Source organism: Lethenteron reissneri, chromosome 25, assembly GCF_015708825.2.
Source record: "Lethenteron reissneri isolate LAM-NWPU_2019-01 chromosome 25, ASM1570882v1, whole genome shotgun sequence".
Lineage (NCBI taxonomy): Eukaryota > Metazoa > Chordata > Hyperoartia > Petromyzontiformes > Petromyzontidae > Lethenteron > Lethenteron reissneri.
Window position 1 is genome coordinate 11,691,975 of NC_083803.1, and position 27,079 is coordinate 11,719,053.

At 49.0% G+C, this 27,079-nt stretch overlaps 1 protein-coding gene and 1 pseudogene across 2 annotated transcripts in view; one reads left to right on the top strand and one right to left on the bottom strand.

The window, feature by feature from the left end:
• LOC133347230 (interferon-induced GTP-binding protein Mx-like) overlaps window positions 1–27,079 on the top strand; it is an 81,488-nt gene that overhangs the window by 25,152 nt on the left and 29,257 nt on the right. Inside the window, exon 14 of one of the 2 annotated variants that reach the window (XM_061559328.1) lies at window positions 369–1,259. The exons of the other annotated variant lie outside the window; for it this stretch is intronic. Within the exon in view, the coding sequence (XP_061415312.1) occupies window positions 369–593 (225 nt within the window). The 3' untranslated portion in view covers window positions 594–1,259. Of the gene's footprint in view, window positions 1–368; window positions 1,260–27,079 lie in introns of those variants that run through there. 2 annotated transcript variants of the gene reach the window in all.
• On the bottom strand, window positions 15,456–21,958 carry LOC133346918 (N-acetyllactosaminide alpha-1,3-galactosyltransferase-like; annotated as a pseudogene).

Consider the following 27,079-nt stretch of genomic DNA (forward strand, 5'->3'; position numbering starts at 1 on the left):
TGTTGCCCGTCCGGCACCGCGAGGAGGTAGGAGGTTGTTTTGCCGGACATCCGCTACACACACATACACACATACACATGTATATAAAATATACACACGTGCACAAAGGCTTGTCAGGACCCCCCTGAAAAAGAGTCTTGAGACTACTCAATGAGGCTCTCCTGGGTAAACAGGTGTAGTAGTGATCATTGTGTTTAGTTTGTTGTCCTTCCCCAAACCTCCGAGTAGCACAATTGGCAACGCATGGTGCAATAGAAGTCCAACATGCATACGTCCACAATACTAAAACAATCAAGTGGAAAAGAACTCTGCTTCGGCCCACGAAAAACTCGATCCGATCGGGCGTGCGATCCCCCCGCGTGCCGCAGATCGCGCTGACGCGGCTCATGGACATGGTGCCCATGGCGGTGCGCTTCAACATGCTGGACGAGCTGGTGGTGGCGCTGGGCGTGGAGCTCACGGCGCTCGCGCAGGAGGGCAACCTCGCCGAGCTGCTGTGCGAGGATGAGGACACAATGGAGAAGCGGCGCATGGTGATGGAGCGCGTGGAGCGCTTGCGCAAGGCGTGCTCCACCATCGAGAACGCGCTGTGAGGCGCGCGGTGGCTCGCACGCTCACCGGTGGACAGTCGACTTCCCCCATCGCTGTTCCATCTGTTGCTGCGCTGGCCAAATGATCAAACGCATTGGAACATCGACAGGCCGATGCGCACATCCCCTTCATAGATGGAAAATTAAAGACATGCCTCAGTCGTGTGATAGTGGTCATAGAGTAAGCCACTGTTGCCTGTGCTCCTTCCATATGCAAAAATAGAATAGACTCAATTATTACAGAGTTTCATAATCCTGATTATTAAGTTTGAATAGCGTCAGATTCCTGATTATTATAGACATGTATGCAGTAAAAGTATTGACCAATAGTTCATTGGAACGTGTTTACTCGTAAGCGTTTTAATGTTTAAATCAAGGTTTTTATTTCAATAAACAGCATATACACGGATACATCTTCTCGCGTGTTACACCACTGACATGGAAAGGATTTTCATTTCATAAAATGCTACAGTATACAATTCCCAACATTTTAGCATAAACATGATTGTTTATCCTAATATGTAAATTCCATAAATGCAACCTACATAGATTTCTCAGAAAGATGTAGATTTATATGAACACACTTAATTTGCATATTTGTCAAAGCACGTTATATTAGTGTGTAAAAGAGTGTACACTGTTGAGAGTGGAGCTGTGCATAACATCGTTTGACCCTCATCACAGTATTCGAAAACGTGGAAGTAAAAAGTGACTGGATTTATTTTCAAGTCAAATGTTGACTCCCAGCTCAAACCGAGCATTTGACTCGGTGCTCATCTCGTGTTGACAGCCGGTAGTGGGAATTCCGCATTCCCGGTGGCGCACAAGGCTATCCATGTAAGACAACCACGAGCTGATCTCCCCACAAAGTGGTACTCATTTTAATCAACCCCAGAGGGGTTGATGTGTTGATTCAACCTCCTCAGCCAAGATTTGAACCTACAACCTTCCAATAAGAGCTGCTCGCGCTAGGCCACCCGACCAGATGATAGACACAGAATGGTCTGTTTGGTTAAATAGAATGAGTCAAGAGATGAATCCTTCGGGCTGACTGAACTGCTGCACTCAGTCAAACAGCTGTCCCCCCACATCCTGTACCTGCACGTATCTCGCCTCGAATTAATTTGCTGCTTTGGCAAAAACGTTGCTCCACAATTATTTTAGTGACTTTGTCAAGTGACACTTGCTTCTGTTATTTTAACGTTTTGTCCTGACAAAACCAAACACGTTTGGTGTTGACAGTGTGTTTTCTTTAGTCCTGATTATGATTATTGTTGCTACCTAACAAATGCAATGGAAAGCTGTATATCCAGCAATCAAAATCGGTCAATTACATTCAGATTACATTTAGATATTTAAAAGGCCCAGCCTGTCTTAATGCGCTGCCCTTGTACAATGCGGGTAATCACACAATTTCTGTTTTGGAGGTTGACGCAGCCCATCATCTCTCCGGGGTCGATCAAATTACTAACAGTTTGTGGAGAATTTAGCAGCGGTTGTCTGATGGAGAGAATCGCTGGCAGAAAGGCGTCCGCAAGCGTGAACTAAACAGGGCATTTGGTCCACCCTTCCACATCGACCAGGCGTGTTGGAAGAGGTCGACGTACCCCCACTTCACCCCACCCCACGTGACCTGCCGATTGACGTAACTCAGGGGTGGGGAACGTCCGGCCCGCGGGTCGTATAAGGCCCCCGAAATCATTTGGTCGGGCCCTGCCAAGGCAACCGCAGGCGGGACTCGAAATTCAATAAATCTAGGAGAAAACCTGGAAAAGCAGTTGCGAGTAGCAACATCATCAATATCAGCTAACATCACACGCCTAACCAAAGAGAAGCAGTTCCAGCCATAACATTAGGGGTGAGTTAATTAAATGTTTGACCAAATATAACAGGCTCATTTTTAAGTTGATAATGTTGTATTGCCCGCGAATGATTATTAATATCCAAATGGCCCTTGGGAGAAAGAAGGTTCCCCACCCCTGAGTCGTAACTGGCGCCTTCCCGTTGATCCTGCTGGGTGGACAGAGGCACCAGCGGGGCGAGATGAGGATATTTTTGCGTTGTTTCGACTGCCGCGTCAGGAAATGGAATCGAACCGGCAATCTTCGTGCGCTGAGCATTACCCCACTTTGGCAGCTTCTGGGGAAGCGTGATGTTTGTTGGTGGATACCTTGCATGTACACGCGTGGTCACAAACACGCATATATATATATAACCATCTAGAGGCAGCCAAGAATAATCACGTAAAACTAACCTGGGGATGATCTCAACTCCCCAGTATCATGGGCAAATCGTACAAGGTGAATGTATCTGTGGTTACCGTTTACGTGCACGTGTCCTGTTCCCAGTTTTTCAGAATATTCATGAGAATGGCCCACGGAATAGGATATCACAGAGTTACCTCTGAGATCCCTTCGAATGATCTACGGCCCAGACATTAGGAGGCAGTACTTTCCCATATGCTCTACATGTGAGAGCAACATTCATCGCATGACAGTCGAACCTATGTTTTCGATTCTCAGAGCTGGAACTTAAGGCAAACGCAGCATAAAACCACAGTTAACGTGATGGTCATTTCAAACTGGACTTGAACCAGGTTTCATCAAAGGTGGCTGCCCGAGTTCGAACCCAGGACCTCGGCACTCTGACCTCTGAGCCGCCGGAATGGACATAGGGGAGGCATTAACACGGGCCTATCAATTGCTTTCTGCTGTGTGCATTAATATCAAAAATTCAAAGGGCCTCGCAGAAATTGGCATCACTGGGTTCTGCTCCGAGATAGAAACATTGCTCTTCGGATCAATCGTCTGAGCAGTCGGTAGTCATAACTCTCAGCACTACGGGTAACACGTGACTGAGGATTTTAATGCGAGTGCATGAATAATGATGCGTCAGTGGCCGTGTGTCCGCGTGACCGCAGAGTGCACTCGCCAAGTGCATGTTTTTCATATCAAACGAGTGTAAAGAGGGTGTTTTAGGCAGGATCTATCTGTGTACCTGTGTGGATCAGGAACAAAGATAACTAAGCTGCTGTGATAATAAGTTGTTGGGAACGGTGTCTGTGATGGATGCTATGCATTTTGCGGGGAAAAAAACAGGATAAGCAATGCAGAAGTTGGGAAGAGAACGCGGCAGGTTAGGGCTGTAGACAGGATCAGGCGAAAACGGTTCTGCTGGATAGGACGTGTGTCCAGGATGGTGAAGGGCCAATTAGCAACACAGACATTGGAATGGTCTTCAAGAGTCCAGCAAACAAGTGGAAGAGAAGACCTGAGACCACAGGGTGGGAGACTGTCAGGGCAGATATTTAGAGGTCGCGTGTCTACTGTGTAGAGAGCAAAAGCAAGGTTGTGGTGGCATCGACGACTTTAACCATGATCACCTCTTGATGGTTTGAATGCTACTGTCTGGTTGAGGACACCATAATGAAGCGACCACTTGTCGCGAATGGAGGTTAGAGGGACCATATTTTGGGCTCTACGCAAATGGATGAATAACGATGGAAAGAAACAGACGAGACGCACTCACACACGCACACAGAGACATACGTTGGACGTCGTGTGGGGCCCTAAATTTGTGTGTGGGGGGGGGAGGGGGGGTGTTGCTGTGCAGCTGTAAGGACCGGGACTCTGTGCGGGCCAGTGTTGGGACTCGGGGACTCCCGGCTCTACGCCCTTGTAAGGGCAAGTTCCGAGGAAGCCAAAGTCTAGACCCGCACCTTGGCTGGGTCGGGTCAGGTAGCCTCCCCTAGGGCAATTGTAGCCGGAGGACCCGAGAGCGTAGCCAGAGTAGGCTGTGTCCCTAGGCTGTGTCTCTAGGCTGTAAGAGAGTATCAGGACTGTTGGAGTGTTGTATCGGAATAAAGAAGTTACCTCTACAAGTGTCTCCGGAATCCATTACATATGCAAGGGGAGACTCTTTCTCACCCCTGTGTCGGGCGTGGAATTGGTATCGATAGTGAAATGGTGGACCATAGACTGCAACCAGGATCCGGAGTGCCGACTGCAGCGTAGAGCTCGCCGACTTCGGAGTTGTAATGAGGGTGGCGAGGGCATCATCATCCAATGTCGTTGGGAGCGCACGCAGCACCTTGTCGTCCATCCACTTGCACATTTCCTGATGGTCGAGGAAACTCCGCTCGAACGCTCCCCAGTCGCCGCCCTCCGACATGAATTTTTTTAACACAGGCAAGCGCTGTTGGAATGATGGCTCCGTCTATAACAACCGCTGCCCACTGTTAATGTTGTTGCTGTCAGTACTGGAGGGAATGGCGGTTCCTATCGGCTGTCGCACCACTGTTGACGCGGAGCCCTCTGATTGGTCCCGGCAGCGCCCATCCGCCGGTGATGACGTGGCACCTGCTGATTGGTCCTGGCAGCGCCCGTCTGCTGGTGACGATGCAGTGGCTGTTGATTGGCCTCCGTTGTCCACGTGGTATGCTAGGGCCCCCCCCTCAGCACCAGCTTCGCCCATGGCGGCAATTTCAAATCGTGGCGTGGTCGCGATGGTGGGAACGGCCGTTGACCACCGGCCATCACCTCGCTGTCCTCCCGCCCTCAGCCCCCCGCGATTAATTTCTTCTAGCCTGGAGGCTGCGGCCTACAGTAGCTCCGCAAGACGAGTGAGCCGCTTGGAGACCATCTCCCGATGGCGGCCACTCTTCTTGCTGTTGCGGCGGCTGTTGGGCCGCCTGTGGCACCTCGGCATTCTCTGCCAAGCGTGCCGGCCCTTGTCCCAGCAGAGTTGTCTTCATCTCCCGGCTCCCACGTACGATTTGTCTGTCTCGTATCCATGGTAAGTACTTACAAAGACCACTTCTGGCACCAGTTGTAGTGAGTTCTGACTCGACAGAGACGGCGAAGTGGAGACAACACTGTTCATTATATCTTAACACTTTAACAGGCAACGTGTACAACTCTTGAAAGGGTAATGGCCCCTTCACCCGTACTATACTGGGATACACCCCTAGGCTATCTGCCTATCTACCTACGCTCCCAGGTCCTCCGCTAAGGGCTCTAGGTCAGGCTACCTAACCTGGCCCAGCCAAGGCTCAGGTCCCAACCACCAGCCACACAGACCCGGCCCTTAGAAGGACATCGGCTCTGAGGCTCTGGGGTCACACTGCTGGCTTGCTCTGCCCGACCCTGAGAAGGACTGTGGGTCAGAGGAATCCAGGGTCTATCTAGCCGGTCTTCAGTCTTCAACTGGGTCTTCGGACGTCAGCTCGCAAACACTGCCCCTATCTCTCTGGCTCCCAGTCTTTTATACTAACAGCCCACCGAGGAGCGGTGTTCTGAGGGATCACAGCACACTCTGCAGCCCCCACCTGTTGGGAGGGGCGCGGGGGATCCAAAGCCCACAGCCCCCTGTAGGTAAGCCAAGGGTGCTAGCTGTAAACGGTGTGTGTTTGTCCCGTAACACCACTACACAGACACAATTTCATGCCTCACAACCTCACCTCCTTCATGCCTCACAGCCTCACCTCCTTCATGTCTTCATAGAAGAAGTAGAGGATCGGGTGCTTCTCTCGTGTTCCACCAGCTGGTCACGTGATCATACCAGGAGCCCCACGGCACTGTGGGCAGTTGGGACACGCGCACACGTTGGCACCCTGGTGACAAGATGTTAACTACCTCTCCTGGTATACAGGAGGTCGTGGGTCTGATCCCGACCTGCTGTATATTTGGAGTTTGCATTGTCCCCTCTCCCCATGGTCGCATGGATTTTTCTCTGGAACCCTACAGCCAGATAATACGACAAATCTCTAACCTTAAACACCCAGTCATTCATAAAAGTTGAAAGCAGAAAAGTACTATAGTAATAGAGCAAGTGCAGAATCGCTTGACCGGAATTGATTGCTTGAAAGCGTTTAGCGCGGGACCCTTGAAAGTGCGGGACCCGTTGCATGATGCTACTTTTGCTACTGGGATCATCTGGCACTGGATGCAATATAAATAGAATAAAAATAAAGAATTACATAAGTACAAATAGCACAAGTGCATCGAAGCCTGCCGATGTGTCAACAGCGAATACAATCTTGGCGCAAGGCAGCAAAAAACAATCCCAGATTACACCAAGAAAATGCACGGTCCCTCCATAAAATCGCACATTAAAACGTAACTATCGATATGCTCACCATGTTAGTGGCGATAGCAGAATGATATGGACACGGCTGACCGCCGAGTGACGGGAGCGAATGAGTGGATGTGGCGTCAGTTGAGACGCCGATATACCTCGCCACTGTGCGTGTTATGGACTTCGCGCGAATACACTTCACCACACCACATTCAACCATCGACCACAGAGCCTCCTTCTCTGTGCTGTTGTGTATGCGTGCACGTTGAACTTATTTCACACCGTACGTAGCCAACCGTGCTAATCGGAGGTGAGGGGGGAAGAACGCCAAACTAAACCACAAAAAAGCAGTTCTAAAGAAATGAAGGTTCCAATTTAGGTGGTTTAAACGTGTTAGCTCCAGTGGCTTCTGAATATCGAAAGGAATAAATTGATAGACCCACAGAGATCCAGAGACTGATATATAACGATAGAGACCTGCAGAAACCCACAGAGACCCATAGAGACCACTCACTGATGAATGAGAAACTGATACTCAAGTATGTACGTTGAACTTCTTTCGCACCGTATGTAGCCAAACTGTGTTAATCGCAGGTGAGGGGGAAGGACAACAAATTAAACACAAAAGGCAGTTCTCAAGAAATTAGTTTTCAATCGAGATCAGTGGTTCTGAACCTGGGGTACACGCACCTGCTGGGGGTGCGAGATGCCCTTTCTGGGGGTGCGATACGTGGCCAGATTTGTTTTAGAAGGTAAATCATCGACAACACAAACTAAGCACGGACACGCAAGCACAGCTACTGTGACTCATCAAACCCTTTGTATTTATTAACATTATGTTTATTTACAATTGAGAACCAAAGGGGTGCAAGGCTGCAGTAAAGGTTAAGAACCACTGATCTAGATTATTTTAAATGTGCACAGCTCCAGTGGCTTCTGAATATCAGAAGCAGGAGCGTTCCAGATGGCTGCCTTGAAATGTTCTCACGATGCTGCGGTGCAAGGTGTGCTTGCGTATCAGGTACAATGACATCAGATTATTGTGGATACGCGTACTTTGTACTCTCGTGGTAGTGCCTTACGTTGATAAATCCATACTCCAATCCTGCCGAGCAGCGTTCCGGTAAACATCAATGATAGTGTCTCGGCCTCGCTGTGCGCTGCGTTGCACCACTATCTGAGTAGTTAACCTCGCATCAAATAAACCTTCAGAGCCAGGGTGAACATCCGACTCCAAACGTAATTTATTGAAATGAACGAGGTAAAACTGATGGAAAAACACAGCACAGATATAGCATCTGTTAATACTTGGAAATATCAATACAATGAATGAACACTACAGCATCATAACATTGTCTTAGATAACATGTTTATAAACAATAGATCCTGGATGGACCAGGCACCTACATTAGCACAGCATAGCTATACAAGAGAACAAGCTACTGTGTTAAATTAAGGCACATTGTGTAATCATCACACTGCACCCCAAATGCACAGCACTACACTGAGCTGTGGATGAGACATTTCGTCATCCTTGCTATCAAGATCGCAATATAGTTACTTGGGTACAAGTTTGACTCTACTTAATCAATTACAAGTAACATTCACAATAAGGCAAGTTGCAGGCTTCGTTGTTAACTAGGCTTTGTATTTATCATAACAATTTAACAGCATTATAAAGGCATTTACAGCATTATAACGGTCATTCTAACATTATAACAACATTCCCAGTAGTATAAGAACATAAACGAACTTACAGACAATGCTTCTTAAAGTCCCACAATGAACAGATGTACCTGTGGTCACCGAGACATAATTTGTGACTCCATTCAGCACTCTGCGTAATGGCTGACACCCGCGTGGTTGAGCGGGAATCTCAAATCGCAACTTCCTGGTCACGTGACCAAACTCAGCCTCAAAATCAGGAAATTCCTGTGTACACACGCCCCCACTCCTGGCGCGGAGCAAAACACCTGCCGTGAGGCAGAACAGGTAGTGATGTTGGAGATGCTGCTATTGCTGCTGATGCCTTTGTCGATGAGTCTGCTACTACTGCTGCTGATGATATTGATGATGAGGATAATAACGACATGGACGATTGCTATGATAATCTCACTTTGCAGTCCTCCGCCCAGAAGGAAGAGGGAAAGAGCTTGTAGGGAACGTGGGTCTTGATGACGCGAGGAGACGGAAATTCATCGAGCAGCTCCACGCCTGCAATAGTGCACAAAGTCAAACTGACTGCCTACTCCGATGAGCATCGACGTCGTGCTTACCTCCTGGTTACAGCATCTGAGCCAGTGGTGGAGATTGTTCCGCATCCCCCGTGGAGGGAGTGAGTCAATCCCAGGAGTTGGCAACCTGCGGCACCGGAGCCGCACGTGGTCTTTAAGGAACTGCTTCTTCATGACGCTAATCTTGAAATATATATTTTTTACCGAATTCAAAATAAATTGTTCTTCTTGTTGTGTTGGTTGCCGACCCCTGGTCTATCCAAAGGACAAACACTGTTGACTTCCTGGTAAGAACTTTTTTTGTATCGACCCCAGAGAGATTTGTGAGCTGAGTCAACCTCCGACCAGGATCTGGTTGCGAGCTGCTTGCTCTACGCTGAGTGCGGGTGATGGCGATATTAAGTGGTGACGGTGATTATGGTGGGATTTGTTAATAGCTATTGATGGTAGTGGTGATGTAATTGACGATGTTGCTGAATATCATCATGATGATGATCATGGTGACAACGATACTCGTAGCAAGAATGACGAGGAAGATATTGTTCATGGATATGTTGCTACCAACGGTGGTCATGGTGATATTTTAAGCGATGATGCTGGGGACCGAGCTGGTATTGTTAATTTTAATGTTGATTAGCATCATGAGGTTATTGATGCTGACGATGATGATGGTGCTGGTGGTAACAATGAAGGACTGAGCAGTTACAATGAGCACTCTTCTGATTGTTTGCCCAGGCAAGTCTCACTCGCACTCAAGACCAGATTGTCCATGATTACAGTAAAGGGGGTAGCAATTGATATTTACTTCCCAACTAAGTAATCAGCAAGGTTTTTCTTCTAATTTGGAGAAGAAAAACCTAGACCGTGACGTGGTCACGCAATGGCCTGCTCGTCTTCGACTGACATCACGGGATCTTTAACGTCCAGTGCCAAGCAGCCAATGCGGTGGTGCATTATGGTTAATACCGCGGTATTGACCAGCCAGGTCTTTGCAACACGGAGGCGAATGCGACTCCTCTGGGCCGTGTCACCGTTCAATGATGGTGAAGATATCGTGATGATGGTGGTGGTGATGATGATGACGATGCCATCACATCACCACTACGAAGCTCTGGCGGTTCCCCGGGACCGCAGCTCCACTCCATGAAGATCATGCGGTCATCGATGTTCGCGCGGTGGTTGTGTGCCAAGTCCGCGGCGTTTATCACCAGATCCACGATCTTCTGCATCCACTTGGTGCCTGCAGCATGTGGATTGGGTGGAGATCAGTTGGGAGGGGGAGAGCCGGGGTGATGATGGGAGGTGGAAAAAAATGCGAGGTGAGGTAGCAGAAAAAAGCCAACGCTGCCCGATCACTCAACACGTGTCTAGTGTGTGACGTTTGACACTCTCGCTGCTGCTCCTGTTGATGATGACGATGGTGATCATTTCAATGGATCACGCTCACAGTATTCGCTCACTCCCGAAGAGGGAGAACGGCTCAGAGGCACGAGTAGACACAGACGAACAGGAAGGCAGCCACGCGGTGAGCCGGCGCCAACAATTGCCTGAGCTCTGCGGCCCTCCTTATAGTGTTGCGTTACCGGTCAATCGATGAGTGTTTTACACGTGGAAAGAAAACCGGAGCACCCAGTGCAAACCCATGCATGCGACCCAACAGATGGAGTCCACATTATTGCTGTGACCTGGTGAGCCTGGGTACGGGCCCCTCGTTGCCCACAGAAAGGGAGGTTCACACGATTTGTGTGGTGATCCACCAACCCTCGCCTCCAGTGCTGGATTAAAGGCCACAGGCATAGCCACCCCCGCCACCCGGCTAATTAATCATATCTGCCGTTGGCTACGTCACGATGCTGCTGCTGCTGCAAATAATGATTCTGATGTAAATTATGATCGTGTTGCAGCTTGGTGCTGCTGAAGATAATGATGATGTTAACGAAGGTGGATCTCACCAGCCTTGGGGTATGTGGCGATGACGAGGTCATCGGAGCAGGCCTGGAGCTGCTCCACGCAGCTCCACTTGTCCGCGAGGAAGTCCAGCATGGGCACCCCCCGCACCAACTTCATTCCGGGCCTCTGCATCCCGGAGTACTCTGGAGTCTTGCGGAGTCTCGCGGAGAGTCTAGCGCGACAGACGTCGAGGTGTGCTCAAGTCAAGTGCCACGGTGGTGAGATGTTAACTACCTTGCCTGGTATACAGGAGGTCGTGGGTTCGAAACCGGAGCCTGACGCCTCTACGTTTTGCACGTTCTCCCCGTGGTCGCGTGGATTTTTCTCCGGCTCCTCCGGCTCTTATCTCCACGTTTACCATCAACATCGCGCGTTTCGAGTATTTGGCTGCTATACGTTTCCAGGTGACGATAGGCCACTTCTTCGAGCTATCATTTGTGGCCAATTCGTTTCTGAAAACGAGCTATATAGCTCAGTGGGCCTGACCTGGTAAAATAAAAAATATACATGGTTGAGTTTAGTTTTAATTGTATAGCCAGGTGAGAACGCAAGAGGCCAGGATCCCTTCATCCAACGTTTGTCCTGTGGATTGAACCATCAAAACAACTTTGGGCCAACGAACCATGTCTACTGGGGTAGTCTCACACTTTTAAGGCTAGGTCGACCTAGAGGAGGCCCCGCACCTGTTCGTATATTTCTTTGTATTCACCGATATTATCTGGTGGAAAAGAAGCGAATTCAGTGGCCGAGTTCATAGCGCAGTGTGCTAACCGCTGCACCACCACTCAAAAGACAACTGTCACAACACTTCCATTCACGGACAAACTAACATGCCCTTCACGAGCCTCCTCCACAGAGGCCGATTTTGACACTGCTGGTACCAGTCATCGGCAAGTCCACTCAGCTCCACATCCTCCTGTACCACATCACTCCATCTCTTCTCCAGTCCGTGCCGCGCCCGTGTAGCCCCCTCTATCCGGCCAAACAAAAGCTGTTTAGGCTTGCGGTGGCTGGGCATGCAGGTTACATGACCCAGCCAACGCAGCCTTGCCTGCCGGAGGAGCTTACCGATGACACTTTGTCCAGATCTTACAAGGATTTGTGAGCTCACACAATCCAGCCTGGTTAAAACCAGGATGGATCCTAGGCAGGCCAGCCTAAATGTTTCTAACCAGCGAAGATGTTCCATTACGGGGGTTCACGGTTCACAAGTGTAGAGATATGAGGGCATGACTGTGGCCAAGAAGACCCAAAGCTTTGCGTGAAGTGACAGACCAGGTAGCTTCCACACAGCGTTAGCAACTGATGAAAATATATTGCCGCTCAACTGATTCGGAGTGAGACGTCTGCTGTTAAAATGGAGCCGGTCATAAGCACACTGCCCAGGTATGGGAAACTCCACTCTCTCCACTACTGCCCCATCACCGATTGGGAGTTGTGGGGGTGGAGTGTCTGATGGTACAGAATACCCAGGCAGGTGCTTAGTTTTAGTGGGGCTGATGGTAAGACCCCACCTCTTAGTGGCACGCTCCAGTTTCAGCAGCAGCGTTTCCAGCTCCTCCTCTGAATGAGCAGCTATTACCAAAGCATCGGCATACATAACGTGGTTGACCAATAGGGAGCCATCCCTTGATCGCTCCTGGGCATCGATCAGCCTCCCATTATATCTGTAACAAATGTAAATTTCCCCTGTACAGCTATTGAAGGCTTCACGAATTACGTGGTCAAAATAGATATTAAATAATCTTGGAGCCAAAGGATATCCTTGTCGCACCCCAAGGTGTACAGGGAATGGTTCCCACTCCCTGCCACATAGTTTTACCCAGGCCCACTCACCATCATGAAGGTCCTTAATGATCGTGAGCAGAATATCTGGGACTGTTTTTTCGGTAAAGTCACGTAGGTAAACCTACGTGACTTTACCGAAAAAACCTAAGAATATTAATCCTTGCAGTCACGAAAGCTTCAAATCACGAAAGACAACCCAGAGCCCAGGCCTACACACACCCGTCGCACAGACGCACGCACAACCGTCGAACAGACACACACACACCTGTCGAACAGACACGCACACACACCCGTTGCACAGACACAAACACACACACCCGTCGCACAAACACACACATACTCAAGGGGGACACGAGGGTCAATGTCCAGCACACGTGAAGTCGATATTAAACGTGACGGCGATACGAGCTGCTCTTGTCCAGCCATCGTCTCGAGCCCTCGCCCGCTGTGCAACGACTGCACCAACACGTCTGGACTTGACGGTGCGAGTGGAGAAGGGGGGCTGCGCCTTCAGCGGGGGGGCAGACGCGCTTTGCACTCTAGTGGTAGTGCCTTACGCCAATAATCCATAGTCCAAACCGAGCGGCAGGGCTCTTTGGGGCTTGATTGATCTTTCTTAATAGGTTTGTGTTATGGAATGTTTGAACGTTGTAATTCATTCATGGAGACATAAGTTATTATTATTATTAAATATTAATGTAGGAGTATATTTACGTATGTTACATATATGATCCCGTTTTTTTAGGGAAATGGGCCTCGTGCATGAATAATGTAACACGCAGTACAGCAAAGTGACTGTGCAAAGAAGTATATTTTATGGGATTTTCCTTCATGACAGCATACTTTACAAATTAAATCCGCAGAGGACAAATCTGCAAGGCGTGCAGGACTATATTATACTGGTTGGAACCTCTTGGTTACACCAGCCCACAGGGGATTATTGTGTCCGTCGTTCAGGGAGGGGCTGGGTGGGGAGGGTGGAGAGGGGCTGGGTGGGGAGGGGCCGGCTGGGAGGGTGGGGCTGGGTGCGGAGGGGCTGGTCACCCCGTGGTGCTCTTATAAAACTCAACGTTTAATCTACTCACGCCGGATTGTGCCCGCCCTCACAGTCGGGCATATTTGCGGAATACACCACGCCGCCGTTGACCCTGGCCATTGACCGAGCAACCCAACGTTCCTACCAGCTCCCTCCGCAGGAATGTGTTAACGCGTGATCAGGATCTGTGCACACACGGCGCTTTATAAATTCGCCTCCACATCTCAAAGCGCCTAGCTTGATATTCTCAATCATTCCAGCGCCCAGCTGCAGTTTGTGTTTGTTTTTTGGCTTGTCTAGGGGACCGGCTGATGACAGCTCTACCTGTGCGGCACAAGTTGACAGAGCAACCGACCTTATAAAAAGTGTGGAAATTCTTGAGAACAAACGTTTCACTCGATTTAGTTACAAGAGGAGCAGCTGATAAACCATAATGCCCTGCCGTGTTTTGTTTAACTGGAGAAACCAGTTTCGGTTCATTTTTGTGTGAATATTTTAATTGTTTTAGTGATTTGTTTACCTTTCCTATACTTTGCTCTCCTATCGTCTTTTTGAATTGCTTGTGGTTGTAACTTTCTGACCTGCTCCTACTGGACATCTGTGAAAAAGAGCTTTATAGCTCATCGGATTCCTCCATTATAAATAAAGATTCTGTTTCCAGTTGTTTGTCGTTATCTGGAAAGTTATCATTGCTGTGTTGTAAATCCTGCCCAGCCACGATCACTCTACCCAGCTCGCACCGCCGTGCCGTGCGGCAATCGCCGCCACCGACTCATTGCCCCGTGCTCTCTCGCACGAGTCCACGGGGAGCCCTCCGGCTCTCCCGGTGCCAGAGACACCCGATCGGCCACACGGACAAACAGCACGGGGGCTTCTGGTCACGTCTTCAAGGTCTCCCACGCACAACTCCACGAGGTCATGGCGGCAACATCAGCGCCATCACCGCCATTGCCAACCCACAGAGGCGATGACGCGAGTGTACCACGCGGCGGCGCTATAACACGGCAGCCATTTTCATCCACTCGCTTCGGAAGCCAATTCGGCAGCCATCTCCCAAGGTGTCGTGGCGTCGTTTAAACGAATGTCGTCATTCTCTTTTCGAGACATTCTCAGTTTGCACCTCCAGGTGTCACTCGTGCCTCGATTGACAGGGAAGCGCAGTTCCAACTCTGCTACAGCTGGGATTCCCGATTACTTGAGTAATGTAATTAACCCATTTAATCTACTGACTATCGTTTAAATTGCTCGATAACGCGAACAAAGCTGGGGGGGTCGGAGTGGAGGAAGTCTCTCCTCCGTTCCCACGTGTATCGCTTGACGGGAGGTGATATGTGGGATGGTGGGGGGCGACGTCATAAAGCATCATCATCATCAGGTTGCGTCACATTGGCAGTGGCTTGTCGGGGTGTTCCGCCTTTGGGAGGCAGGATGTTGAGGCGGCTGACATTTTTTTTAAAGGCGCCATTCATCGACCTAAAAAACAAGTAGCTAATAGCAATTTTTAATCGAAAAATTGATCCGAACCCAGCTGGGAGCCTCCACCCATTGGAGATGTTGGTTTTGCACGCAGTCACGTCTTACATGCCTGGCATTGTGTGTTTGCACCTCATCGTTTACGTCGATACCTTTGTCCCCTTGCGAACAGAGTTCACGCGAATAACAGTTATTAAATCCTTTATATTAAGTTCGCTTGCTTGCTTGCTCGCTTATGACCGTGCAAATCTTTCGGTCGTTTTTTAAACCCACTTCCCGTGATCGAATCGAGCTGACATTTTCCACAGACTCGTTGTGCGTGACAATTAATTTTCGTGAATTTTTTTTTCCAAAATTTTACACTGTTTAGGGAATTTTTTTAAAATATTTAATTACCAATTGCTTAATGCTGGCAGACAATCATCTGACCCATAGGTGGCAGCCATCTCAAGCGAGAGGACGAGAGGACTCTAGCCGCCACGCATATAAAGGATTTAGAGTGAAAAACTTTGTTTTTACGGGTTAATTTTTTAATCCTTTACATTAAGTTCACTTTCTTGCTTGCGCGCTTACGACCGTGCAAAATTTCGGTCGTTTTTTAACACACTTCCCGTGATCCAATCGAGCTGACATTTTGCACACAGACTCGTTGTGCGTGACAATTTATTTTCGTGAATTTTTTTTCCAAAATTGTACACTTTTTAGGAAAAAATAAATTATATTTAATTACCAATTGCTTAATGGTGGCAGGCAATCATCTGACCCATAGGTGGCAGCCATCTCAAGCCAGAGGACGAGAGGACTCTAGCCGCCACGCATATAAAGGATTTATAGTGAAAAACTTTGTTTTTACGGGTTAATATTTTTTCCGTTCACGTGAGCGAATAATCTCTCCAAATCTCCGCCCTCGACTCCCTTCGTCACCATTGGCTCGCGCGACACCAGTGTTCAAGCAAAAATTTACCTAGGGGCCCCCTGATGACAGCTGACCCTGTGCGATGCAAGGTGGCATAGCACCGGTCTCCCCCCCCCACTCCATTTTTTGTTGTGTTCACAAAGGAGGCGTCACATTAACAACACGTATCTATTCCACACACACACTTGCACTGCAAACAAAATAATAACAGATGAATTGTTCTCACATGATCAATACATATCTCTCCGATTCTGTTTTGGGGTTGCACTGCGTGCTGTTGAGCAGATCGCTCAGTTGACTGGAAGCTTCTTCAGGAACCTCCTTATCTCGGTCACAGTTGAGCCGATGCAGGATTACGGTCAGCGAATGTCTCGCGCCCCTGACATTTACCAGGAGTAATAATAATACTGTACTTGTTACATTTACCGTTTAAATAAAATATGCAATTCGTGTACGTACGTATGTATGTTGAACTTCTTTCGCACCATGCATAGCCAACTGTGCTAATGGGAGGTGTGTCTACAGTTATGAAGCAAAAATCAAATGCTGAACGGTTACCTGCATATGGCTCATCTGGAAATGCACAGAGAGACATCACCCTTGCTCAGAAAACCTGGTGGGTCCCTGGTCAACAAAGGTCGTGGAAATATTATAATTTAGTACTTTCCTTCCCTGTGTAGACAACTTACATTTGTCGTCATAGTAAAAGTTAGCAGAGCCATTGTCTTCCTGCCGTTTTGGACAACGAGGGTGGGATTTATGGCGTGAGTTTATCATTATTATTAAGGAGTTGTCTTTTTGCCAGCCCATCCTGAGTGCGATCATCTTTGACTATGCAAGCTAGCAAGGTGGCAAATAAGGAAATAACCTACACCTGTTTGTGCAATTCTACGGGTGTTCCCGAACCTTTTTGTATTCTTTCGGCCAATACGTCATTCGTACAGAGGGCACATCCTTCCAGCTCATCGCCGGATCCCATGAGTATTCGGGGGAGAGCACTTTGCTCGGTTTGTTTTCTAAGAAGTATCGGTTCAGGTGGCTTTCGTCGTGCCAGATCGCCTCGATCCCCTTCTCCCTGTCGCGGACGATGCCCCGAAAGATCCCTCGCGTCGCGTTCACCTACGCCTGAGCAGCAGCCCCCGAACACGGCGGCGTGGTAGTAGAAGTCCCCCTCCCCGTGCGCGATGTAGGCTGCCGACATGGGCCGCCGCTCGTACGGGAAAGTGAGCGGCCCCTTTGAGAAAAATCCCGCGTGGATCACTGCCACGGTGTCCCCCAGCACCTCCGGGCCCCAGGGGCCCGTGAAGTATTGGTCCACGTCGAAGCAGAAGACGTAGTCGGCTAGGCCCGTGAGGGTGCTCTCGACGAGGTCGCCGATGGTCTTCATGCGGTCCATGCAAATGTCCTGCCACCGTGCCTGCTTCTTGACCTTTCAGACATCGCCACCACCCATCATATTTGTTGGACAGAGCCCACCGAGTGAAGGGAATTTGTTGGCAGCTTCCGATTCTCTCCCTGAGCCTAAACTCTTAACAGTGTGTGCGTTATTAATTGAATTATCGTTAATTTCGTAATGATCTTAAGAAAATGTTTGCCAAACAAACACGTCACATGGGCATACAAGGCGAGTTGAAGAGCTTGGCAAATAGCGCTTGTGTATTTTTTTTTAAAACCGGTCATCCTGCACGGGAGTGCATAGCAGTGCGATCAACAAACACCGAACACAGCCATCATTCACGCCGCATTCAATAGAAGGGAAATAAACCACATACGTATAAACACAATGCGTCTGTACGTATGTGTGTTGAACCCTCTTTAGCACTATACATAGCCAACCATGCGAAGCGGCCCTTCCTCATGACAAACAGTGTGAATACGGGTCATTTGCCTGTAATGTGTTTTTTCCCCTTCATGTTAGGGCACTGCTGTTGGCGAATGCGTTCAATTCTTCCTGTGAATTTAGGTTCGTTAGATCGTGATGCACTTCCGCTTTGGAAGTCGGTGTTATCCTCATGAAGACACACAAGTGAGCTTCAAATTGTTGTTTAAATCGTTGTTTTGTTTATCTATGTGACAACTAAAGAGATCAGGTGAGTCTCATTTGCTAGAGCTCGAGCAGCCTGGCTCACCATTGACAGCCAAACGTTCCATCATCTTGTGTATTTTTACTCACCTTAATTGAGACGAGAGATCGTCCGGGTGTGAGGTCAATCACAGGTACTTTCGAGGGAAAGTCCGTCAAGATGAAGTACGTGACCTCGTAGCCCAGCAGGAAATATCGTTCTGCCGTCCCCAAAAATCTAGGCAAATATTTGTCCAGGTATCTGTGGAGTCAAAGGCAAAAGTCGAAGTTATTTTCTGCTGAAAAGGAGTATCGAGGCAGGGCTCATCTCCTGTTCTTAGCCCTGAGCCATTGACGGCGTCTCTGCAGGACACCCACTGTTGAATTTAACGCAAAGTGGTGTTCGTTAAGTCGTATGTTAAAGTTTGCGCTGGCTCACACCATAGTCCCATCCGGGCCCAGGATTCCAATGAGGCTGAGCCTGAGCCCCAAGGCACGGCTGAGCCGCTCATCCACGCGTCTTGGAAGCAATTGAGCAACTCAAGCGTGAGCCGAGATTGAGCATTCGAGGTCGTGCCAGAGGCAAGCCACGGATAAGCAGTCCCAAGAAAGACTGAGAGGCGTGCACACGCTCTCTGTCAAAGCCGAATTTTTGATTGCGTCGAATCAATGCTGCTCAAATCATGCGCTTCCAGAATGTCCGTGGTGGGCTATGGGTTGTATAATGTAACTGCTCTACTTACGAACACTCAACTTACTAAGTTTCAGAGATACGAACAAACCTTGTACGTATGTCCAGTTGCCTGTTCGGACCCAAAGTAGTAAGTTCAACCGTCGCGCAATAGATGGCGGTGGTGGCATATACATCTGCAGGAGATTATACAACTTTTAAAGCCATTACTCGGGTTTTGTGTCCATGCCGTACAACGTGTTTGGAATCGACAGGAATAAAGTTGTACTTACGAACAAATGTACTTACGAACAGACCTCTGAAACCTAACTGGGTGGTAAGTAGAGGAGTCGCTGTATAAACAACACTGTCCCGTACCTTGTACGTGGAGGGACGTGAAAAGAGGCTGTGTGGTCTGCGCGTCGATGCGGGCTGGGGGAGGGGGTGCGTCAACTTCACGGCCGTCGCGCGCCTCACCGTCCGATGGCGAACACGGTGACGACCACGCGGAGAGGCGGGCCACCCGCATCCTGGCTGTCCACCTGGGCGGGGTCGAGCGTGTCGCTCCACACGATGGGTGTCCCCCACCCGGTCGTCCTCTTGAACTCTGGCGTCGTCCTGCGAGGCACGGTGGGTTGGCTGCTCGGTCAAGAGTTGCCCCACTCCCCTTCAAGAATGCTCGATGGCATTCGTCAGTGGCACTGCCTTAAAGGGAAACGAAGTGCCACGTTTTGGTGCAAAGGCCAGATCAGATGTACTACTTTGTGGGGCGGTTAACAGTGGTTGTCCTATGCATATACTCGCCTCCACCATATGAACGTGGAATTTCCGCCACTGGCACTAAGCTGTAAACAGGAGACGAACAGATGCCCGATGCTCACCTTGCGTGATTTACCAGCTCAGGCTGCCAAACCTTCTCTCCCTCGCCCACATCGCACGAGTGTCTGTCGAGCCACAACAATAATCGCTTTCGTTAAACGTTTCACATTCCGCAGGTTCGCACGGATGCTCTCTTTGCGACGATATTTCACAAGTTGCCCTTGTCGTTTATCCGATAAGAAATTCAGAGATCTCATCGAGCTGGCACCAGCTCGGTTTAAGAATCTTCAATTCCAACATTGCGCAAAAAACGTAAGTGGAGTGTACACAGATCTCTGAGCCTTGGACGTTATGCAAAACCACCCAGTGCCTGAACAACTGCATTGTGGTGACGTCTTAACCTCCCGTGGCTTCGCACAATGCCTTTGGTAGACACCCTGCACGTGTCTCTGAGCGTTATTGTTCCGACCTAATATAACTTGCTCCCAACAGTCTGGCAAAGGCTATACGGGGGGGGGGGGGCGGTCTTTGTTTGTTGTTCCGACATGTGCTCACGTTTCTGCCGTGATTGCGGGGGGGGGGGGGGTCTCTCGTCCTTTACAAATCTGAAGTCGTTCCATTGCGATTCGCGCTCGCCGCGAGCACAAACCGTACGCGACATTGACTTCACACACTGCGCGGATGCAAATGTGGGTTGTTGCGTGCGTTGCACGGGTTGTTTCCGTTGTTGTTTCAGAGACTCGTAATATCCTCACCTGTGCAGAACAAATGCCGCTACAATGCAGCCCAGAGCCACCAGGAGCCAGAGACCCAATTTACCACGAACCGAACTGCCCGCGAGTCGCCTCAGCATTGCAGCTTCTGCGGGGCAGGGTTGTGGCGGTCAGAAAGAAAAACAATTACACTATGTAATACGATTTTTGTTCCTGGGTAGTAAGTATTAATTTCTAATTGCTTATGCCTCAAAATATTGAAAATGCCTATTCTTCCCCACAAACGTAGCTTTTGTGACCAGGACTTTATGTGAAGGAATGACGCGTTTTCTCATTGAAAATAGGCACATTTCAAAATATCCCAAGTAACTGTTTGTGGAGCAGCGACATAATTAGAAAATATTTTAATGTTTTTAAAATATCTAAATATAAAATTACGGATTTAATTTTTGACGCAATTATGCTGCTGCTCGGCCGTGGGTGGTAAGAAGATGTCAGCGTTAGCTAATTGGGCATAAACCCCACGCGAAACGGGTTCTCTAAAGTCAGAGGGATTCCTGCTCAAATGGGCATTGAGAAATTGATGGTCATCTATGTTGACATATCCGCTCATAAAGTGCGTATCGTGAATTGTACCGGCCTAACGTGTGGCAGCGCTTTCAGGGGGCATGGAACAGGGTGGTGGGCAGCGCAAAGCACGCTGCACGGTCTGCCTGCTTCCCTCGCTCTGCGTATGAATCCCACAACGGCTCTTGTGAGGCTTCTCCGAGATGTTTGCTTTCACGTCAAAGCCCAGGAGGCAGTATCACCGCAATGAGCCTCGTCACCTCGTGGGAAGTGTGTCTCGGTTCGCACTGGAACACCGGCGCTGGGAGGCACGCGGTGCGCGGTTGTAGCTGAGCGGTGGAAGAAGCACTTCGCACACCGCTCTGGATCACACCTCCACGTACAGCGCGAAAGAAGTTCATCGTACGTTGCACGCGCCAAAAATTGTCGTGACCCTCCGCGTAACGGATTTTTGGCTGCGGCAGGCAGCGGGGCTGAACTCTCGCTCGCTCTTACACGTGCGGCGTGGGCGGGTTTCTTGGATCAAATAGCGGGTTCGTCACGGAGATGAGGGAAAAGATTGCAACTCCCCACCGAGTATCCTTCATGCGTCAAACCCCGTTGCAAATGCGAATGTGAACATGTGATTACTTGTATACGGTCACGGAAAGAGTAAATGTAGCCATCCCACTAATAACTCGGCTCATTGTGTGGCCGTATTTGCAAGGATTGATATCTCGATATATCCGGAACGCTGTTAGGCTGGCTTGGAACATGATTTATTGGAGTAAGGCACAACTGTTGGAGTACAAGGCATACCTTCATCAAATCATCCTATATTAGTGTACCGCATATTTGTAATAATCTTATCAACAGGTTTGTGATCATCAAATCAATACGAGAATGGATGAGGCGTGCCAAATAAATTCCCAGAACAGCCATTCTGGACCGTTCACGGATTGAAATAATAAAAACAAAATCTGAGTTTACCCACTGAATAGTTGAGTCGTCATATGACTGTGTCCTTGAATATTGACACAGAACGGGTGCCTGTGAGTCATGAGACTACTCGCTCACCTGTGAGTCCCTCCGTTGGCTCCCCCTGCTCGAGCAATAGACCCGCTGCTGCTGCAAGTTATATATCAGCGATGTAACCACCCATCAATGCCACATCCCCACGCCCGTGCGCATGGAAACGCCGCCGCAGAACACACATTAAGAGCAAAAAAGCACGTTTGAAAACGCAAACAGCCTCGCATCGACACGCACTTCAAACAATAGCGACGATTACACAATTATGCTGCTCGGCCATGAGTGGTAAAAAGATGTCAGCGTTAGCTAATGGGGCATAAACCCCACGCGAAACGGGTTCTCAAAAGTCAGTGTGATTTCCTGCTCAAATGGGCATTGAGAAATTGATGGTCATCTATAGTTACAGCACTGAGCCTGTGGTTAATAGTGCACATTCCTATGGTGGGGGTAACTATTTCCATAGGACGATCGCTTCCCCACAAAGTGATACCAAATTGTATCGACCCCCAAAACCAAAATTTGAACCCGCAGCCTTCCGTTTGCGAGCAATGTTCATCCGCAGAACCTTTCCATCTCGCGGACTTTTCGCAATCGCGAAATTCAGCCCGTGTGTTTAAGAGACAGAGAAGTAAATATTACGATGAAGTTTTCCCGGAGTCAAGGTCAAAAGGTCATCGCGACCTATAGCCGTCGATGCCACCGACACACCTCCACGGTCAACCCTGACCGTCTCTCACCCTCTGACCGCATTGACCTTGTGCAAAGATTTTTATTGGCCAGGCGTGCAAAACGATGTGCATCAATTAATTAAATCGTGCCACGAGTGCGTGCGGCTGAAGGCGCCTGCACAGCCATACCAGGTCCCATTACAATCCATACAGGTCTCCCGTGTTAACGAGATTGTTGCCCTGGATATTTTGGGTCCATTCCCCATCACCCCGAGAGGCCACAAGTACTTGCTCATAAGGGTCCAGTACCTCACCCGATGGCCTATGGCGTGGCCATTGGTGGACTAATATGCGGTTTCAATCGCCGAGGCTTTCCTGCAGAGATATGTCCTTGATAAAGGCGCACCAGAACAACTGCTCACCGACCAGGGCAATATTTTACTCCCGGTTGCTTAAGGAGGTGTGCGATTCGCTAGGGACGAAAAAGATTCGGACCTCCCCGTACCACCCGCAAACCGACGGGATGGTCGACCGCCGGCATAGGACACTGATGTCTATGCTATGCCAACAGGTGAACGCAGCGCAGAACGATTGGGCCCTGCACGTTCCGGGTGCCCTAGCTGCTTACAGATTGGCCCCACGTGCCTGAACGGGTATTCACCATTTTATTTAATTTACAGACGAGAGCCCGAGGCCCCTGCCTTGGTGAGATTGGGCATACGTGCGCCGGGGAAGACGTCGGCCGTACCTGTCCCCATGATGCAGGCGATGTTAGACCGACTGAATGAGGCAAGATATAGGCCTCACTGGGTAACACGGCGCGACAACAGGCAGCCAACGAGCACCTGCATGGCACACGGTCTCCGCGGGAGCCCTGGGCGTGTGGGGGACAAGACCTGGCTGCATTGCCTCATGGTGCCAGTGGGCACATCGCCAAAGCTCTATCAGCCCTGGCAGGGTCCCGTCTAGATTGTGGAAACTCGATGGGACCAGAGTGTACGTATTCACTTTGACTGGCACCAATGGCACGTTCACACGTCGCGCCTTAAGAAATTTGTTCCTCCCTATGATGTGTCATCCCCCATCCCGAAGCAGCCTGTATTGGATGTATCCGACGAACCTGTGGTACGGTCACATGTGGACGCGCTTCAGCGGTCTGCCCCTCGTATGCCTGCAGGACCGCTACTATTAGCACGGGATGAGCTGGCTGGCAGGCTCTTGGAACGGGAGCCGGTTGGTCAGCCGCGACCTCGGGATGCACCCCGGACACACGGAAGCGGGGTGCCAGTGCACCGGCAAATGGCCATTGTCACGAAGGAAAAGTCGCAACGAGGACAAGACGCGGCTCCTTGACAAGTATCGAGCGTTCCCCTCCCGTGCCCCAAGTTGTCCCATTCAGGGGTGACGGATCACTGCTCATACACATGTTATTGCAGTAGATCATTGTTACTGCTGTTGTTATTGTTGTTGGTATACCTGGGCCACTGATTGCGTTACGTTGTTAAAATGTTGTTTTTGTTGTTTAACCCGTGCCACTAATCGCGCGTTGTGTTGGTTGTGTTTTAGCCGGGACGGCTAGCTTTTTCATCACGGGGAGGTGGGGGGGGGGATGTAGTAGTTCAACGCGCGCATATTCGACAACGGCTGCATGTCCGCGCTAGGCAGCCAGAAGAGGCGGTTTGTGAGCATCATCGTGGGAATGTCAAGAGCAGCTAGGGTCAGGAGTAAGACGCTAAAGGCGCGAGCGCAGTCCGAACGTCCTCACCCCGAGAGGGGTGAGGAAAGGAGAGCAGAGAATAGGATAGGGACGCGGCAAGTGAGGGAGCGAATGAGCGACGGAGGCATAACTAAAACAAGTGTTATACAGATTGTAATAATGTGGCCCTGGAAAAAAGACAAGAAGTCGTCCGCCTTTATTTACAACACTACATAGAGATACGTAAAATCGAAAGAGAATTTGCGTAACAAAATGTAATAACCACTCGACCTTCTTTTGCGTTCGTCAATGAATGCAGGCTCACGTGAATAATAATGAGGAGGGCACATGTGGAGTGACGTCACGCGCGGGACACAGACATTCTTGGATCATTACAGTAGTGATATTTTTTTCTACGTGGATACACGGAAGTATTTGCATTTCTCACGAAACTCCTTGGCAACGCAGAGCAAGCGTGTGTGCTGCGCAATAAGAAGCGTGGATGTCAAACTGCAGACAATGGGGGTCAGTAGACACAGGCATTGCCGCAAATAACAAACATTTGTGCGGTTCCCCTTGAGCTCGGTTTCAGCTCTGTTGCGTAAGAGTCGATGGGTCAAGAGGACCCCCCCCCCATCTCCTACCCTGTGTTCGCGCGTCTATTCTGAAGAGCTCAGGAGCGTACAAGGGCAACGCGAGTCGCTCGCTCCTCATCCCGGTCCGCGTCAACCCTACCAATGCATCTCTCTCAACGCCCTGTGCACCTGAAACACAACTATATAGTCTTTGGTTCTTTCGGTAAAGTCACGTAGAAAAAAAATTAAATAGAATATGACGTTTCGATTGCAACACAAGCAATCGTCATCAGGTAGAAAACAAACCTAGTGAAATATAATGCAATACAACACAGAGAGTCGGCTAACACAACAGTCAGCACCTCACCTGGTTTGATTACGTTCATCCAAATATTGATACATTTGAGAGAGAGACAAAACACAGACACGGAGACACACAGACAGACACACAAGCAGAGAGAGACATATCCAAAAATATATATCTTAAAAAAACCTTACCAGCACTCGTGGAACTCGGTACCACTCATTGAACGTATCCACACTCATTGAACGCGTCAACTCTCCATAACACCCATATACCTAACAGTCACCAGCTCACTCTCACGAGTTCATGGAGGTGAACTATTGTGCTGATGAAACCTGTGCAGCATCACCGCGCGAACGCAGGCGGTGCGGGGACTGGGACCGTACGCCTCCTTGCCTACTGTGAGAGAAGGCCGTGTCTTTTTAATGCAGTTACTGTCTCGATGATGGCATCTGCTTTACTGGGAATATTTAGCAGTCATCATCCGGATCAGCCCAACGATAGACACGTTTGTAGCGACTATGCAGACCGTGAGGCCAACTTTCAGCACAGGAGGTCGTGGATTCGATGCCGACCCTGACGCCTGCGCATATTTGGAGTGCGCGTGTCTCTCTCCCCATTGGTCGCGTGGATTTTTCTCCTGGTCTTCTGGTTTTCGCCTCCGCTTATAGAAACATGCGTTTAGAGTATTTGGCTGCTATACATTTCCACGTGATAAGCCACTTCGTTGGGCTATCACTTGTGCCCAGGTTGCTTCTCATAAAATATATCTCCATATATATAAAAGGCAAAGTTGTGATTATGTGTGTCTGTTAAAAATGTTTAGCGTACTTCCCGACATGCAACAAACTTGAAATTTTGCCATGTTGGTACTTTCCAGACTGTACACCATGCAAAAATGAAAAAAATACACATTTTGTTTGGGGGGATGGGGGGGGGGAGCCAATAATGCATATATTTTTGCACGGCAAGTGAGCTGTGACGTTAAAGAGTTGGAGCTCACCCCAAAATAGAGAGCGTCTGGAGTGGCGCTATCTTGGAATGGATATGATCCCTAGATAAATTGTGTTCACGATTTCATAAACTCCTTTCATGACCAGTTTAAGGAAAAAGACTGCAAAATGTTTGCAAGGAGAAAGGTGGAGTGTCGAGACGACACTCATTATGTGGGGGAGAGTGTGGCACATTAGGAATGGATCACTCTTTTATTTATGTCCTTGTGCAGCAAGGGAGTAAAGTGTGGTTCTGTGAAAGTCCTGATGTGCTGTGCAGTGCATCAATGCATGTGTGTACAGCAGCATGTGATGACTGAGTTGGGCCTGTAGGTGGCTCGCAGAGTTATTGAATAACCGCTCGGATACACCAGCCACATGGTTAATGGCGACTCGGAATAATTGCTGTGTGTGACACGTGCTGATGCATTTTACAGATAAAGGATCCAAAGGTTGTTTTTGATCGTTATATAAATGTTCTAGACTTGTTCTAGACTTGTTCTAGACGTTAAGCTTGGCTTTGAATTGTTCGTTTGTGATATATGCAGTTAGAGGGGTTTTAGCACTGTGCATTGTAAAGGGATGACGCACTGTAATTACCTACTGTCATTGTAATTCTCTAACTATAATACTGTTTAGTCTATAACCATGCCCATGTACCCAGAGTATTACTACTTGCAATGCTGTTGAGAATAAAACACATGTAAAGTAGTAAGCTGTACAATGGTGATATACAGTACGTATACTGTACACATACAGTACATATAATGGGTGTAAGATATCGATATAAGTGGATGGTATAGATAGACATACAGCTTAGGATTAAAGGAATATTCGAATAGTGATGTGCAAATGTGATTGTCAAAGACAAAGATGGTTTATCAGTAGTAGAAAAGGGTTAATACAGGTAGGAACAATGTTCCAGACTGCCCACCAGGGA